This window comes from Primulina eburnea, chromosome 11 (genome assembly GCF_022965805.1).
Source record: "Primulina eburnea isolate SZY01 chromosome 11, ASM2296580v1, whole genome shotgun sequence".
Lineage (NCBI taxonomy): Eukaryota > Viridiplantae > Streptophyta > Magnoliopsida > Lamiales > Gesneriaceae > Primulina > Primulina eburnea.
In genome coordinates this window covers 7,848,206-7,866,415 of record NC_133111.1, presented here as the reverse complement: position 1 = coordinate 7,866,415, position 18,210 = coordinate 7,848,206, and the positions used below count along the sequence as shown (strand labels likewise).

Genomic DNA, 18,210 nt, shown 5'->3' with positions numbered 1-18,210 from the left:
TTGGTTTTGATAATGAAACACATTCAATTATGATATTTCTCATATTCACTTATGTAGTATTCAGTTATCTTGAGAAAAATGTCAATAAAATTAGACCTCGAATAAACATGTGGTTTATTCATTAAGTTATACAGATTTGAGAGACATAATGCATTGTGATACATGGAAGATCATACTCGCTTTTAGAGAACCGGTCGTCATGATTCATGTTTTTTGTTTTCTCCTATGGTAAATGAGATATATGTGTCAAGTGGGAGAATGTAAGAAAAACGTGACACATATTAAAAGAAGTAGCATGTACAAATTGAAATTGGCGACGACGAAGAAAATTTAGATGCGTACACGATTTTTCTTTTTACTCTCAGCTCCCCATACACTCATCGATGGTATGAGAAACGCATATAAATAGATATTATTGAGGTCCCTAAACATACAATCTCATACATAATAATACATCATCTATAGAGAGAGATTGGAGTATTTAGAAGGCTTCAAATCTGAGGAAAATCAGAATACTTAAAGATGATTCAATGGCTGGAGGTAACACTCGATTTAGCTTCCGCATATTTGTTCATCATGTTTATATACGTGCAAAAACATGATTTTGAGAAAAAAAATTCTAACAATCTTGTTTAACCTGAGCATATGCAGCGCATCCAAAAATTCTTAAGTTTTAATCATCTGTCTGATGTCCAATCATCACCTCTTGATGAGTTTTAAAGTCAATTGTTATTGGAAGTGATTTGTTGAAGAGGTAAATTCTTGTTGTGGCAATATATGCCCAGAAAATAGATGGTAGACCTACACTTGATAGCATGCTCCTCACCTTCTCTAGAATTGTTCTTACAGCCTTTCAGCTAGCCCATTTTGTTTTGGAGTTCAGCTACTATTTGATTCCTTGAGATCCCTTTTGTTTTACAACACTGATTGAATTGCTTCGAAAAAAAATTCAAGTCCATTATCTGTGCAGAGTTTTTTCACCTTATGTCCTGTTTGGTTTTCTACTAAAATTTTCCAGTCTTTGAAGGCTTTGAAATCTTCATATTTTATCACCAAGCTAAGGTCCAAATTCATAGCTTCCTGGAGTGCTCTTGATGATAGAAATAAAGTATCTTGCTCCTCCTCTTGATTTCACTCGAGACTGTCCCCACAAGTATGAATGAATATAGTCTAGGATGCCCTTGATTTTCATTTTGGATTGTTTGAATTTCACCCTAAGCATTTACCAAGGACACGTTCTTCACAGAACTCTAGCCCTATTATATTGTCTCCACATAATAAATTATGCTTCCTAAGTTCTTGTAGGCCTCGATCACTTGTGTGGCCAACTATTTTATGTCACATTAGAGTTCTATCCTTTTGATCAATCAATGAATTGTTGGTCCCACGTGCGGAATTTGAGATAATAAAACCCGAAAATAAAAAATAAAATGGACACCGAGATTTACGTGGAAAACCCCTAAAAATTATTAGGGTAAAAACCACGGGCAAGATGAAAAGAATTTCCACTATAATATTTTGTGGTGTACAACTCACTCACTGTGTTTCCAAAGAGAACACACTCTCTTAATACAGGAGAACAAAACACCTCACAAATATTATAATACTAAACACTCAAAGAAGAATAGATGCTTAAGAGAAGAGCTGAAGAAACTTTGGGATAATAGAATGAGGGGGAGAGGAGCTCTATTTATAGAGCTCCCTCCATACGCATATCGTGGCTTTCATAAAGACAGCCACCAATCACCAAACACCCATCACCAATCAACTGCCAACCCCCTCCTAACAATTAATTGTCGACATTTCTCCCACTTGGAGATTTGATTAGAGAATCAAACACATCTCCACACATCCTTTCAATCTTGCCATTCCCTGCTGCTTACGTTTCTGCTAGGCCACTTGAGAATCTACACCACTCAAACTTATCAGTGTTTACTGGCTTGGTCAGAAAATCAGCTATGTTATCTTTCGTATGGATCTTCTGCATATCCACGCTTCCTTCTTCTACTACTTCCCTCACAAAGTGAAATTGTACTCCAATGTGTTTAGTCCTGGAATGAAAGGCTGGATTCCTTGCAATGTGCAAGGCACTCTGACTGTCACAAAACAAAGGAACATTCTCTTGTTTGTGTCCGATCTCCTCCAATAACCTTTTAATCCATATTGCCTCCTTACAAGCTTGAGTAGCTGCCATGTATTCTGCCTCTGTTGTAGATAACGCCACAACTGTCTGCAGTTTTGAAACCCAGCTTACTACTCCCCTCGCAAGTGTAAACACATAACCAGTAGTAGATTTCCTCTTATCAGGATCACCTGCATAATCTGAATCGACATAGCCCCTGAGTGTAAAATCCGATCCTCCATAACATAATGCAGCATTCGAGGTACCCTTAATGTATCTAAGAATCCTCTTCACAGTGCTCCAATGCTCTCGTCCAGGATTCGCCATATACCGACTAACTGCTCCCACTGCTTGAGCAATGTCCGGTCTTGTACATATCATGGCGAACATCAAACTTCCCACTGCTGATGCATACGGTACTCGAGACATCTCCATCCTCTCTGCTTCACTGCTAGGACACATCTCGGAGGATAACTTGAAGTTAACAGGAAGAGGGGTCGAAATTGGCTTACTATCTTGCATGTTGAAGCGTTGCAAGATTTTCTTCAAATAATTTTTCTGCGAAAGCCAAATCTTTCTGTTACTTCTATCTCGGTGAACTTGCATCCCTAGAATCTTGTTTGCTGGTCCCAAGTCCTTCATATCAAATTCCCTAGCCAACTGTGCCTTCAATCCTTGGACCTGATCTTTGTTGGGGCCTGCTACCAACATGTCGTCCACATACAACAGCAAAATGATATAATCATCACCAGACCTCTTGAAATACGTACAAGGGTCTGCACTCAGTCTGTTGTATCCAAGGCTCATGATATAGGAATCAAATCTCTTGTACCAACACCTCGGCGCCTGTTTGAGACCGTACAGAGATTTCTTCAACCTGCAAACCAAGTTCTCTTTGCCTATTTCTGCAAAACCTTCTGGCTGGAGCATATAGATTTCTTCTTCAAGATCTCCATGAAGAAATGCCGTTTTCACATCTAGCTGTTCTAGATGTAGGTCAAACACCGCACACAATGCCAACACTACTCTGACTGTTGTAAGCCGAACCACAGGAGAAAATATCTCATTGAAGTCAATGCCTTCTTTCTGAGCATACCCTTTTATCACCAATCTAGCACGATATCGCTCCACTTGGTTATTGCCATCACGCTTGATCTTATAGACCCATCTGTTTCCAATGGCTTTCCTCCCTCGTGGTAATGTAACAAGATCCCAAGTTTTATTCTTGTCTAATGCCTCCAACTCTTCTTGCATTGCTATCATCCAAATAGATACATCCGAGCTCTGAGTAGCCTCGTGGAAACTCGATGGCTCACCATCTTCTGATAATAGACAATATGCAATGTTGCTTTCAGTGACATAATCTGAAAGCCAACCTGGTGGTCTTCTGTCTCGAGTTGACTGCCTCACATTGGAAACCTCAGACTCAACTTGTTCTTGTTCTTCGTGCTCTGGTACTGCTTCACAAGAAACTTGACCTTCGTCTGTCTTATTTTCTACCTGAAAAATAGTAGTTTCTGAATTCTGTGTGCCTTTGTCTCCCTTTACTTTATCTTCCTCGAAGATAACATCCCTGCTGATGACAAGCTTGTGAACAGTAGGATCCCACAAGCGAAACCCCTTTACTCCATCAGCATAACCCAAGAAGATACATTTTCTGGATTTCGAATCCAACTTCGATCTTTCTTGCTCATTGTACAGAACGTATACCGGACTTCCAAATGTATGCAAATGAGAATAATCTGTCGGCTTCCCGGTCCACATCTCCATCGGAGTCTTCAGATCAATCGCCACTGAAGGAGAACGATTGATAATATAACAAGCGGTTTTGACTGCTTCCGCCCAAAATGATTTTTCTAGACCTGCAGTCCTCAACATAGCTCTTGTTCTGTCCAACAAGGTCCTGTTCATCCGCTCCGCCACTCCATTCTGTTGAGGTGTGTATGCCGTCGTGAACTGTCTCTTGATGCCTTCATGTTGACAAAATTCATCAAACTCGTCACTGGTATATTCTCCTCCATTGTCAGTCCTCAGACACTTGATTTTCTTTTCAGAATCAAGTTCAACCCGCGCTTTGAAATCTTTGAAGATCTGGAAAACATCTGATTTTTTCTTGATTGGATACACCCAACATCTCCTAGAGAAATCATCAATGAACGAGACAAAGTATCTCGCTCCTCCTAGGGATACAACCGGTGCTTGCCAAACATCCGAATGAATCAGCTCCAATATGCTTTTGCTCCTGGCAGTAGAAGTGCCAAACTTTAATCTGTGTTGTTTACTGGTAACACAGTGCTCACAAAAGGGTAGCGACACTTTTGTAAGTCCCGGCAGCAGCTTCCGTTCTGAGAGAATTTTCAACCCTCGTTCTGACATATGCCCGAGCTTTCTATGCCATAACACTGTTAATTCTTCTCCTGAACCAATTGATGCAACAGCTAGTTCTGCCTCTTTGTGTGTTTCTCCCAAAAGTACATACAGATTTGCAGCAACCTTTTCCGCCTTCATAACCACAAGCGCGCCTTTTACAATTTTCATGATCCCTTTCTCGATCCGAGTTTTGCACCCGATGTCATCCAATTGCCCCAAGGACAAAAGATTTTTCGCCAGTCCTTTCACATGTCGTACCTCCTGTATGGTGCGAATGGTGCCATCAAACATTTTAATTTTGATAGTACCGACCCCAGCGATTTCCAAGGCATGATCATTTCCCATGAATACAGATCCTCCTGAGACTGGTTCATAATGATCAAACCATTCTCTCCGAGACGTCATATGCCACGTCGCTCCTGAATCCATTATCCATGTGTCACAAAATTTGTGTCTGCCTTCTGCAACAGTTGCTGCTTCGCTGAATAATATTTCACCACTGTCTGAAGTACTGGCCACATTTCCTTGAGAACTTTTATCGATACTCGTACACTCTCTCTTGAAGTGCCCTTTACCGCCACATTTAAAGCAGTAAATATTTTTCTTCTTACTTCTCGACTTTGATCTACCGTGCCTGTGGCTCCCACTGGAGTCACGTTCTATAAACCTCCCTCTTATCATCGGTAAAGCCTCCGCCTGCTTCGAAGTCACCAACCTATCTTCCTTATTCTTCCGCCTGCTTTCTTCTCCGAGAACCGCCGTTAAGACATCATCGAATTTTAGCGAGCCCATACGGATGTTGTTGGTTAGGTTGATGATAAGTTGATCATATGAATCTGGTAGACTTTGAAGTAGAAGCTCCGCACGTTCATTTTCCCCTATTTTATGCCCCATGAAAGTGAGTTGGGCAAATAGAGTATTTAGTGTATTGATATGGTCGGTCATCGATGAAGATTCCGTCATCCGAAGAGTATAAAGCCTTCTCTTTAGGAAAATCATGTTGTGTAGCGACTTGACCTCGTACATCTTTATCAGAGTATCCCAGATATCTTTTGCCGTTTTTATCTCGGAGATACTTGACAATACTTCGTCTGCTATGGCCAAGTGTAAATTGGCAACAGCATTATCACTCATCTCATTCCACTTTACATCGTCCGCCATTTCCTCCGGTCTATCTCCAATAGCCGCCAAACAATTTTCTTTTCTTAAAATTGCTTGCATCTTTATTTTCCACAACAGAAAATTACTTCCATTGAACTTTGCTATCTCGTACCTTCCCGCCATTATGTCTACAACAATTTTAGTAGACCGGACAAAATAATCACGCCTTAAATAAAAAATCTCGAAAAATCTTTTCTGATGTGGAAGATCAGTCTAAGCTGCAACCACAGAGCATACTCAGAATTTTAGGAAATTTTAAACCAAGGCTCTGATACCACTTGTTGGTCCCATGTGCGGAATTTGAGATAGTAAAAACCCGAAAATAAAGAATAACTGGACACCGAGATTTACGTGGAAAACCCCTAAAAATTATTAGGGTAAAAACCACGGGCAAGATGAAAAGAATTTCCACTATAATATTTTGTGGTGTACAACTCACTCACTGTGTTTCCAAAGAGAACACACTCTCTTAATATAGGAGAACAAAACACCTCACAAATATTATAATACTAAACACTCAAAGAAGAATAGATGCTTAAGAGAAGAGCTGAAGAAACTTTGGGATAATAGAATGAGGGGGAGAGGAGCTCTATTTATAGAGCTCCCTCCATACGCATATCGTGGCTTTCATAAAGACAGCCACCAATCACCAAACACCCATCACCAATCAACTGCCAACCCCCTCCTAACAATTAATTGTCGACATGAATATGTAGAACCAACAACTGTGCAACCTTCTAAAATGTAAAGACCATTATGCTTGATCCCTTTTATGACTATCAGTTATCATTTGAGAATTTTAAAGACTCCACCCTCAATTTTTACATTGTAATAACCCTTTGAATCCAGCATACCAACTGATAATAGGTTTATTTTTAAGTCAAGAACATATCTAACTGAGGAAATAATTCTTTGGCATACATTACTTAATCTCAGTTTGATATTTCAAATTCCTTTTAACTTTGCAGGATTTTTTGTTTCCCAAAAGCACACATCATGTTTCGCGTTCTTCCAGATCTTGAAACTAGTCACGATTCGGACACATGAAAAGAGCATCCCGAATCAACCACCCACCCATCTTCTGATTTAGAGGTGGCTGCTAGTAGAACATCCGCAGAGCCATATCCATCACTAGCAGTTGATGCATCTCCACCATCCAAGTTCTTTTCTTGATATTTTTTCTTCTTTTCGGGGTAATTTCTATTTTGATTCATTTCTTGAATCCTTCTTAAGTGATGTGCCTTTAGCCATCAATCCTTCCCCATTCGTTGCATCCTTGGTTTCGTGCTGCTTTCTTGACAATTCCTTTGACACGAAAGTGATTTCACTTCTGCCATAGTCAAAGTTTGTTTCTCATATAACTTAGTATCCACAAAATGTTCATATGGCTTGGATATAGAGTTCAACAAAAAGATTGTTTTATCCTCCTCTTCAATTTTAATATCGATATTCTTGAGATAAATAATTTTCTTATTAAAATCGTCCCTGTGTTTCCTTAAATATTTTCCTTCCTCCACGTGGATAGGACATAAAGATTTCTTCAGATATTGCCTATTCACTAAGGATTTCTTCACATGTAAACTTTCCAGTGTATATAGTCCAAACCTCCATAGCACTTCATTCTCACCAATTTCCCGAAGAACTTCATCCCCATGCTTAGTAGAATTGCAATATGGCCTTTGAATCAATTCCAACTAGTTTATTTGAGTCATTGCTAGATTTGATTTCCGTTTCGTTTAAAAGATTTGAGTTGCACCATTACCACTAACAAGTGCTCGGTCCTACAATTAGTATCAGAGCCAAGGTAGCGGGTTCGATTCTCATTGATTGCAAGGATTACTATTATTGGGAGAGAGATTGTTGGGTAGTGCAATAATTAGGGATGCTATGAACCAAACCGTTTGTGAGCTATTCGAAGCTCGATTCGATAAAATCTCGTTTAATGAGGCTCGTTAAGATAAACAAATCAAGCTCAAGCTTTAAAGTATTTGGCTCGTTAGCTCGTGAACATGTTCGTTGGTAACTTCATGAGTAATCTTTTAGATGAAAAAATAATAGTTTTGATATTTGATTTATTGATTTTGCATATTATTTATGAAATATATAGAAAAATCTATTAAATTTATTTATTATAATAAATTTACAAATTTTAATAAGAATAATATATTTTTCTTTAAATATATAATTTACTTTTTAATTAATTTAATGAAAATTTAAATGTATAATTCATATTTATTAAGCTTGTTTAGGCTCGATAAAGGCTTGAATAAGCTCGTGACTCATGCATATATTCGTTAAATAAAGCTCGAGCTCGGCTCGATTATAAACGAACCAAGCTCAAGCATTCAAGAGTTCGGTTCGGCTCGACTCGATTTCATCCCTATCAATAATTGTCCATGCTTGGTAGAGCGATCGAACCGTGGTGTTTGAGCTGTTGTGCGGTTCAAAAGATTTGAGTTGCACCATTACCACTAGCTATAGTTTTTGATAAAGCGACGAACGCTCGATATTCCTACACGATTCGTCTAAAAAAAAAAAGACACAACTCATATTCTATGGAGGTGGTGAATTACAGTCAATGGCCATCGAATATGATCGTATTGAATGCAATGAAACACATCTATAAAGGTTCACGATCGACTTTATCATAGAATTACAATAGACATGACATCAAATCTAGGAATGCAATAGATATCCACGAGGGATTCACATGCAGTCGAGTGACAAATACTCACGGTCGATATTACATACTATCAAATATTTACAGACAAAATGAATGAAATATCAGTCTTAAATAATTTTTAAAATTTGACGGATAAAATTTCGAAAAAGTCATATCAAATTAAAATATGGCTTGTATTGTCCGTTTCTCAATTGTAAAAAACATATTATTATTATTATTATTATTATTATTATTATTATTATTATTATTATTATTATTATTATTATTATTATTATTATTATTATTATTATTATTATATAAAAAAAAACAAGTAACAAACTCTAACTTTAGCTATCAAAAAAATTTGGCTTTGAATAATTAATTTAAGCTGGCCAAGTCACATTCCAACTATGAACCCATGCATAACAGAATAAAACAGAAGCATTCTTTAATGATGGTTGTGGCTTACAATTATAAATTAGTCAAAGATTCTGAGATTATTAGATAATTATCAAGTGGAATACTTAGTCATAATATGATCTTAAGTAGTAAACCATCATTAAAAGTGTTGTTCTTTTTGTACAAATGAGTCACCATTAAGTTTAAAGATTTTAGGATAATGTTGTGTAATATCATATGCTTTTTTGTCTGATTGAAAAGAAAATGTGAGCAAATTAATATATTTGGTAGCTTATATATGATCATTATACTTTGGTTATCTGATTTTTCTATGTTATCTAGTTAAATATTTTAAGAAATAAAGATGATTTTATTGGAATAAAAATGCCATGTATTTCATCTTTTCTATTTATCAAATTTTTTTTTTTCAATAAGTTAAAAAATGAGATAAAAAGTAGTTAGTTTATTTGTTATTCGTTTCATATAAAATTATATTTGGCCTATTTAAAATAGATTATTTTTATGAGATAAGTCGACAATTCATATGCAAGAATCAAGAACAAAGCCAGAAACTAAGAACACGGAGATCGAATAAACATTTATTTTAAAACGTGCAAGAATCAGTCGACAAATTTTATTGTGAATCGTGTTCTCTCGTGCTCAAAAGCAGTGGAAATTTTAAAACTTTTATTTTGACGTTCAAAATTTTGTTGGAATCGTATGGTTTTATTCGAATCAACATATATAGGATGTTTGAATGTTTACCTTTAGTGAATTTTCATTTGGCTCCAACTATGCCGGTATAAGCGAACGTAGCTGTAGGGACCCAGACGCTAATTCATTTCTTAATCGTCTTTGGGAATAATTGGATCAATTAAATAAACTGGGTCTAAATTTTTTTTTATACAAATGTGGAACATAATATAATCAATCTGATATACATATCAAAAGTAAAAGTACATGTCATGTACAATAGTAAGCCATAATAATTATTGTTCTTTCACTACATATCAAGTAATGAAAATAACTCTAATTCTGGGTCCGGATCTCCACGCTAAAATATAATCTCTCATCCTCGTATTGACCCTGATCCTGTCCCACCTGTTGTCATGCACACATACAAACACAACAACAGCCGGATAACTCTGGTGAGAATAATATTCCCAGTATAAACAACATATACATGCAATCATATAAAAACATCTATAAAAGCATATAACAATCATCAATAACATGTATCAATCTGAAACATGAAATGATATAAAACTATAACTCAAACTCATATCTCTGACTCGACTCTGATCTGATCTAGTCTAGGGATCCCGGTTCCCGGACGTTGGCATACTATATCGATTCTCAGCAATAGAAGTCGATCTACTTCTAAGCAACATCGATATAAACCAAACATCCAATGTCTAGGCACCTCTGCCCAAGACTTGGCACTTCTGCCAATGAATCGTTCTCGTAATCTATCTTCTTATCTCTGTTATTCTATAAGTCAATAGAATAAGCATATTCATTAAAGTAATACAACAGTATTAAAACAATGACAAACAAGTATGTGGTTTTAGGGAAACTCAAGTCAAATCTGACTTAAGTCGATTTCCCGGTTAACATTGATTTATACCTTTCTTTTGTCGGTTTCTGGCTCTGTCGAAGTCTTGAATTCGAATCTGTCAATACTCAATCTGACCAAATCCATTCTAAAAATCATAACAATTTCATACGGTATCTGTTCTTCAATCTGGTTTCAATTATACGATGTCTAACATCTCAAGAACACCATATATCATTCATGTCTGATTCCTTCAATATCATATTTTCAAATCATAACAAAACGTAGTAAAACTTACGTCCAGTTGAAGCTCTCGTCAATATAAACACAGTACCGAAGTCGGATTGAAATTCTGACGGGCGAATTTTTCGCAAACTTCAAATTCCTAAAATAAAAGGCGTGAGGATTTTCAGCACTTTCTCTGAAGCTTTCTCTGGAATTTGTCTCGTTCCACCTGATTCTGAGGAAAAGAATTCGTTTATGATATATATATCATGCATGTAAGGGACATGTGGCTCATTCTTGGTTCAGCACGTCTCGCGCATATGTGCGACCTCCCTCGGCGCATATGCACGAGACCTACTGGTCTCGGCATTTTCCATTCTAAAGCTCGCGCATACGCGCATCCTCTCCCGGCGCATATGCGCGAGGTTTTCTGCCATAGTCGCGCATATGTGCGGGTCCTGTCGTGGATATGGGCGAGGTTCTCTGCCTACTCCGCGCATATGCGCCCGGCTTGGTCGCACATATGCGCGAGGCTCATTCCTCGCACACACTTCACTTCTTTTTTCGTCTTTCCCGATCTGATCCTTTCCGTCTATAATCACATCAATTATCAACAAATCATTTCAGATTACAATCATAAAATTCTCGGGCATTACAGTAGCTCCCCCCCAAGATCTGATTTCGTCCCCGAAATCACATGCAATCAAATCATATCAGAAAGAAATGTATAACAGAAGCTGAATCAAAAACTCAGATTAATGAAATAACTTTGAGAATCTATGTCTCATATCTGATTCAGTCTCTCAGGTAGCTTCTTCGATACCATGACGACTCCACTGAATCTTCACAAGCGGAATAGTCTTCGTTCTGAGTTATTTTTCTTTACGATCAAGAATCTGGATCGGCTTCTCGAAGTAACTCAGTGTCTCGTCGGTCTCGTCCGGCTGAATAATATGTGAAGCATCGGGAATATACTTCCGCAATAATGATACATGAAAAACATCGAGTATTCCAAATAGAGAAGGCGGTAATGCGAGTTGATAGGCATGATCTCCTATCTTCTCGAGAATCTCATACGGCCCAATATAACGTGGAGACTATTTTCCTCTCTTGCCAAATCTGACAACGCCTCTGAAAGGAGAAATCTTCAAGAATACTCTGTCTCCTGCCTCAAATACCAACAGTCTATGTCGAACATTGGCATATTTGACATGTCTGTCTTGAGCTGTTTTCATTTTCTTCTGAATCAGCTTCACTTTTTTTGTCATTTCTTGAGCCATATCAGGTCCAATCTCTTGTACCTCAGATATATCATCCCAATAAAGAGGGGATATGCATTTCTTGTCGTACAACGCTTTAATCGATGCCATCTCTATATTCGTCTGATAGCTATTGTTGAATGCATGGAAACTACTTCAACATATTCAAGACCAAAATCTAGTGATTACTTTTTGCAATTAAAAACTTCATATGCACCAATGTAGTATTCTCAAATATGCACAAATCATCTATTTTGACAATAAATGTCTATTGTGCCTTTTTTGTACTAATATTCAAGACTACAAATGAAGTCTACATCGAAGACAGCGATGTTGGTATTTGTTCTTAAAGAAATATAACATTTGAAAAGTAGTCACATATGTTTCCATGGAAGTTAACTTTCTAATAGTCTTTGAATTATATCTTGTTGAAATTTGATATCTTTGTCGAATAATAAATACTTTGACCCAATACATTTTTTGATCATGTTATATGTATAATTATATAGATTTGATTTATATTTATTTTTATATATTCTTGAATTAATTAAAGTCCACTAATTAACGAAGAAAGATAAACTAAAAAATAGATATTAAAGGATAAATATATATAAATATATGAATACAATTTTTGTTATTGTTATTGTGCATTTAACGTCCCATTATATTTATAGGATGGGAGGCCAAATTATATTACGACCAGAATTTAATCATCTTAGTTTCCAATTTTATTCACAGAACTTTGTCAAATGGACGGAACCGATGAAAAGCTAATATCATCACAAGAATTGTTAATTTATACAATTCTATGATAAACTTACCATTTCGGCAAGTTATACGTACATTAAATATAATTTTTTTTATCCGCAAGACGTTTGCCTCGTTTCTTTGATTAATGCATTGGAATGTTGATGGAGTGATGCTGAGGATCGGGACCTCCGGGACTAGCCCGGTCGGGCTTGTATGGACCGTTCACGTCGTCGTCACCGTCAACATCATGGTATTTCTCGAGAATTATCTTTCTTCGAAACATGGCTCGAAAAGATTCCGAAACAACCATGCTCTTTGGATAAATGATCCTAGCTTCCGATCGAGCCACCATTGCCGAGAGCACTATGAAGCACACGAAGAATATCAAAGTCATGTGGCGCATTGTGTATATTCTTAGTGTATTTGATGATTCAAGGCATGGGTATAAATAGAGAGGGTTTGCTTATCATGGCTTGGCAAACAAACAAATGAAGCTAGGGCAACCTAGTACCCTTTCGCTTGTGACGACTTTGTTTTTTTGTGCTAAGTTTGGTTTTTAATGTTGGCAGAAGTGAATGTCTAGTCATGACTTTTGGCCTACACAACTATCTGTGATGTCGAGACACTGAAAGGACATAGATCGAAAGGGTCAATATCTTGATCATTAAAACCCTCCATTTTTGGCTAAATCATTCGGTCCCATGTAATATATTTTCATGAAGATATGGAAGTACCTTCGATTTACTCTAATCCCAATACCAAAAATTTAGAAATCTTTTTTGTTTTCTTTTCGTATGACAATAGAACACGTAGCCAGTATCTCTCGGTGTGCATTATGTAAAAGTATGAGGTAACACAGTTAGTCTGCAAAATATGCTAGTTAGGTAAGTGATACTGAGCAAACTTGTTAATTTGAAAATATTTTAAATTTTGGTGACAACAGATATCATTGAGCTGTTTCATTGTCCGGTTGTTATTTGCGTATATTTACATGTTTATAGCTGGACAATATGAAGTCAAGACCGTCAACATTCTTGAGAAGATTCAAAGTTGAACCGTATTAGTCATGCAGCATTCAAACTCTAATCGAACCCTTTCAATTGTTGTATTTTATTCTCCTTATTGACAATGTATTAGATTTTTGTATTAAAATTCTTTGCTTAGACTATGGAATAATTTGGAACGGCTTCACGTTAACTATAGGTCTCTTATGGGACGGTCTCAAATATTTATATATGAAAGATGGGTCGACCTGATCCATATCCGTAGTGAAAATTGATATTTTTTTCTTCGTCGGTTCGACCTTTTCTGAAAAGAAATGAACATGATTTCGCAAGAAACCCACGACAACACTGCGAAAAATATATTTTAAAATCTATATCTTGAGTTATCCAAATTAGTTATTTTGAGAAAGCCATATACTTTCATTTTAGAGTGAGTCTCACGTGAGACCGTCTCACGGATCATAATTCGTGAGACGGGTCAACCGTACTCATATTCACAATAAAAAGTAATACTCTTAGCATAAAAAGTTATACTTTTTCATGGGTGATCCAAATAAAAGATCTGTCTCACAAATACGACCCGTGAGACCGTCTCACATAAGTTTTTACCTTCATTTTATTATTAGTTTTGGTTTATGGTTCCAAGTTTCAATATAAATTACTATTAATTGAATCAGCAGATAAAGATAGAGTAATCTTTGTGGGATTACGCATAAGCGCCAAAATCATCTATGTATATTTTATGTCTATTCATTATTTTTTTTCGTTAGTTTTTAAAGATCGAGGATCTGCTAAAGCCCATTATCTTTGAAGTTGGTCCACTCTCCATTAAGAATCGTGTAGCTTATTTCTTTGTCGTTTAACGTTTTTCTTATTTATTAAAACTTCACTCTATACTCTAAAAGAGAGCAAAAAAAATTGGCAATTTAGCCACAAATTTGTGTTATTTTACTAGTTCACAAAGGCGAAGAGCCTTAGAAAAATTATTTTAATATGTCATATGATTCCTTCACTTTCTATCTACAACATTCTTTGTTTGTATTACTTTTGATTTTGTAGCTTTTTTGGGTAAATTTCAAACCTCCAATAACTTCTCTCACAATCTCACCTTTTACTCGACCTCTTTTCAATTCAAAGATATGTTTTCGACTGTCATAATTAACAATTGATTTTATTTTATAATTACTTATAATCAGTTTTATTTAAATTGACATGTGGGTTTTTCTATATTTTTCATTTACGAAAATTAGTTTTTTCTATGTAGATTTATAAAAATACATGTGCATGCTTTTTGTATTTAAAAATATTAATAAATTAAAAATAGATATATAATATTTTGTAATTATACTATAATTATATCTTACTTAAGATATAACAATATTAGTCAAGTCACAACTCTACAAGTTTAATTAAGAGGGAGAGAAGGTAACTTTACAACCAGTGTTAAAAGTACCCAGATTTATTTATTTTTCCTCTTAAACAGAAAAAAACGGGTCTTATGTGAGACCGTCTCACGGATCATAATATGTGAGACGGGTTAATCATATCCATATCCACAATAAAAAGTAATACTCTAAACATAAAAAATAATACTTTTTCATGGATGACCCAAATAAGAGATACATCTCACAAATACGACTTATGAGACCGTCTCACACAAGTTTTTGCCAACAGAAAAATAACAACACAAGCATCCAAAAATATTAAGTTTTATAATAAAGAATATCAGTTGGTTGAATATTAGTTTTTTTTTTTACCCACTATTCGGTAACGTAGGGGTAATTGTCAATATATTTAAATTTTCATCGAAGAATGATTTGAAAATATGCACAAATGACAGATTTGGAGGATTTTACCCATTCAACAACATATATAACATCCACGCTTCATGTGAACCCATACCAGACTAAGGAGAATCTGAGTTATCGGCGATTACAGAAGCCAAAATACAAGTAAACGACACGTTCATAGGCACCACATAGAGGAATGAATCGACTATGAAAGCGCAGACAATTCCCCATATTGCGTTTTATTTCTTTCCTCTTAGTTTCGCACCAAGAGCCCGCTCAAGTTTAGAAATTATCTGCTGATTTGGGATTGCCTTCCCAGATTCATATTCCTGAATGACTTGGGGTTTCTCATTTATTAACTGCAGTCAAGAAAAATTCAGTTACCAGTTAGATGCTGACTGCAAACATGATTACGCATGTTTGTATATGATGTAGAAAAATGGATGGAAACTGGAAAGACGAGAAACAACGAACCTGAGCAAGTTGAGACTGTGTCAGTTTCTTATCTATTCGTGCTTGCATGATAGCCTTTTTCAATTCGGTGGGAACCCTGTCATCTACGGCAAAGTAAAAATAGGACAATATGAGCTTTAATGTTGATAACTCAAGTTGCACGGAGTCATTCACTGATTATCATGACAAAATAGGTATTCAAAACACTGTATTAATTAAAAGAATCATTTCACCAGAATAAAGAACCAGAATTTTGCGCATTGTACCATCCACTTCTGCACACTGTTCAAGGAAACCCGTAGTGTTAACATGTCCAAAACTAAAATGACTCAAAACATCTAAGGAATAAAAAGAAAAGAGGCTTTTGGCTTTCAATCGACAATGAGTAATAGGGATAGCAAGTGAATAAATAGAGTACAACACAAGGACAAGGATAGCAGAATCTGTTACTATTGGGTTGTTATCCAACTACAAAATGTTGCAGAGCCGAGCCTGTATCACGTTTGAGTTTTCAATTCTTCCCAGTTTCTGCAGTTTAAGTTCAGGTTTATAAGATTTAGTTTCAATGCAAAAGCCGGAGATAAGGCTTGAACCAGTATGACAAGAGGGCGAAACAAGAAAAAATTGAAGAGGGCTCCAGACACAGGTGCAGCTTGGTACACAAAACAAAAACAAAAGGCGGTAGAACACGTGGATGCTTACATGTTTTTGGAATTTTGGGGGATCCAGTCATGCGCATGCATAATCTATGTTTTTCATTAAGTCAGGTTATTCTGTCTTTTCAATTTGATCTGTGGCCTATAAGACTTGATCCAGGGTTCAAAAAAATCTATCAGAGCATTTTGTTTCAGTTTTCGCATTGAGGACACAAAGGCAATAATAGGAACAGAGTATGTAAGAAGAGTTAAATCTGACCTATAAATAATTAGCCATTTCATTCCTAGTATTCAATGAATGGCACAAATTTTGTTTTCTATAAATCCTCTCTCTTATTTCCTCTCTCTCTTGAGCCTCCCAGGCTCGAAAGCCAGAAATTAACCAAAAGATGACTTCTCAGATTATGGACTACAAGCGAGGGCATGAAAAAAGGTAGGTTTAAACCAATCTAAAACAATACAACCCATTTATCACCATGGTGGGTGAGGGGCACTGTTTCAGTGTCTTGTTATTCTCGTTTTAGGCTGAAGTAGTGTAGTTTAAAGTGAGGTTATGTCCATCTGATCATTCGTCTTAAAAACAAGCAGAACCCAGAGAAGAAAAACAATTTCATGAGTTAATTTCAGGCCCGATGACTCAAACATCCATTACTTTCCACACATTAGCTCGTATGATGACAAATGTTTCATATGCAAAGAACATGAATGTTTTGAGTATCAAGAATTAAACTACGAAACTCATGAAGTGAACATAAAGGTTGAACTAATTCAACAAGATGAAACGAAAGCAAATAAGTTCAACTCACGAGCCAAATTTTCTGTTTCCTCATCAAGTTTCCTAGTGTTCAAAGAGGTGCCGCTTGAAGCAGCCTTGTTTGTTCCCGCACTTGCTGCAATTTAATATACAGTTAGAATCAGAGAATAAATTGTCTAGGAGAAACAACACAAACAGGGAGTATAAGGGAAAATTAGACCAAATTTTAATCAAGGCATGTTCAGATTTGGTTTTACGTGTCAAAAAATCCATACTAAATGAATAATCTAGACTTCGATAGAATGGTGCATAAGATACAACGGGTATAACAGAAACATAATAATTCTCGCTGTATGAAATGAAAATGAAAAGGAGGTTACAATTGTTTAATCAAGAAGCACACGAAACACAGGTCATCACAAAAGAAAGACTTGCAGGACTGTCAGGGTAACATCAGTGCATCGCCTCAACTTGAGGGAAGAAAAAAAAAAATTATTTTTTGTATTTTTTTTCAGAAGAGAAAAGTCGTCCAATTGAATACTGTCCATATCATTGGTCTTGAATAGATACTTCAGCACACGCATGGATAAAATTACCAGATAAAAGAATCCGACACACAAAATAAACCCTAAAATCCAACAAACTTTACCAAATCAAAATAATACGAGAAGGGAAATTACTGTGGCATCCACATTTCATACCGCAAACCATATAAATTTACCCTAAGACAAGAAATAAAACATGAAAAACCTAAAATAAACAAGAAATTTCACTTCGATAACGAAATATATTCGAAGACAAATATCATATGATATTATAGATGACGAATACGCACCCTTTTTTATGGTTTCTATTTCAGCTCCCGAGCGTCGGGCGGCGTTGACGGCTTTCTCATCTTTACGCGCGGCGGCAGTAGGCGCCTTCTTCCGGATCACTACTGGCTCCCAATCTTGAGAAATTCCAGCCATTTTCGCTAATTTACAACTAATTGAAAATCTTGTGTCGTTTTTCAGCTGAGGTATATTTGGAGAAGCCCCTTACTGTCATTGG

General features: G+C 36.2%; 1 protein-coding gene across 1 annotated transcript; it reads right to left on the bottom strand.

Moving 5' to 3' along the window:
- Positions 1 to 15,341: 15,341 nt before the first annotated feature.
- On the bottom strand, positions 15,342 to 18,210 carry LOC140804908 (multiprotein-bridging factor 1b-like). The gene is made up of 4 exons (XM_073161065.1): positions 17,996 to 18,210; positions 17,213 to 17,296; positions 15,772 to 15,854; positions 15,342 to 15,656 (listed from the first exon to the last, which is right to left on the bottom strand). Exons 1-4 carry the CDS (start codon positions 18,126 to 18,128, stop codon positions 15,537 to 15,539), a joined length of 420 nt encoding a protein of 139 aa, XP_073017166.1. The 5' UTR covers positions 18,129 to 18,210; the 3' UTR covers positions 15,342 to 15,536.

What these genes read in the sequence shown, in the direction of transcription:
- LOC140804908 (XM_073161065.1), bottom strand. Translation starts at nt 18,128, where the DNA reads ATGGCTGGAATTTCTCAAGATTGGGAGCCAGTAGTGATCCGGAAGAAG. An exon ending in AATAGAAACCATAAAAAAGG is followed by an intron (nt 17,297 to 17,995) that starts GTGCGTATTCGT and finishes ATTAAATTGCAG; the next exon opens with CAAGTGCGGGAACAAACAAG. An exon ending in GGAAACAGAAAATTTGGCTC is followed by an intron (nt 15,855 to 17,212) that starts GTGAGTTGAACT and finishes ACTTTGCCGTAG; the next exon opens with ATGACAGGGTTCCCACCGAA.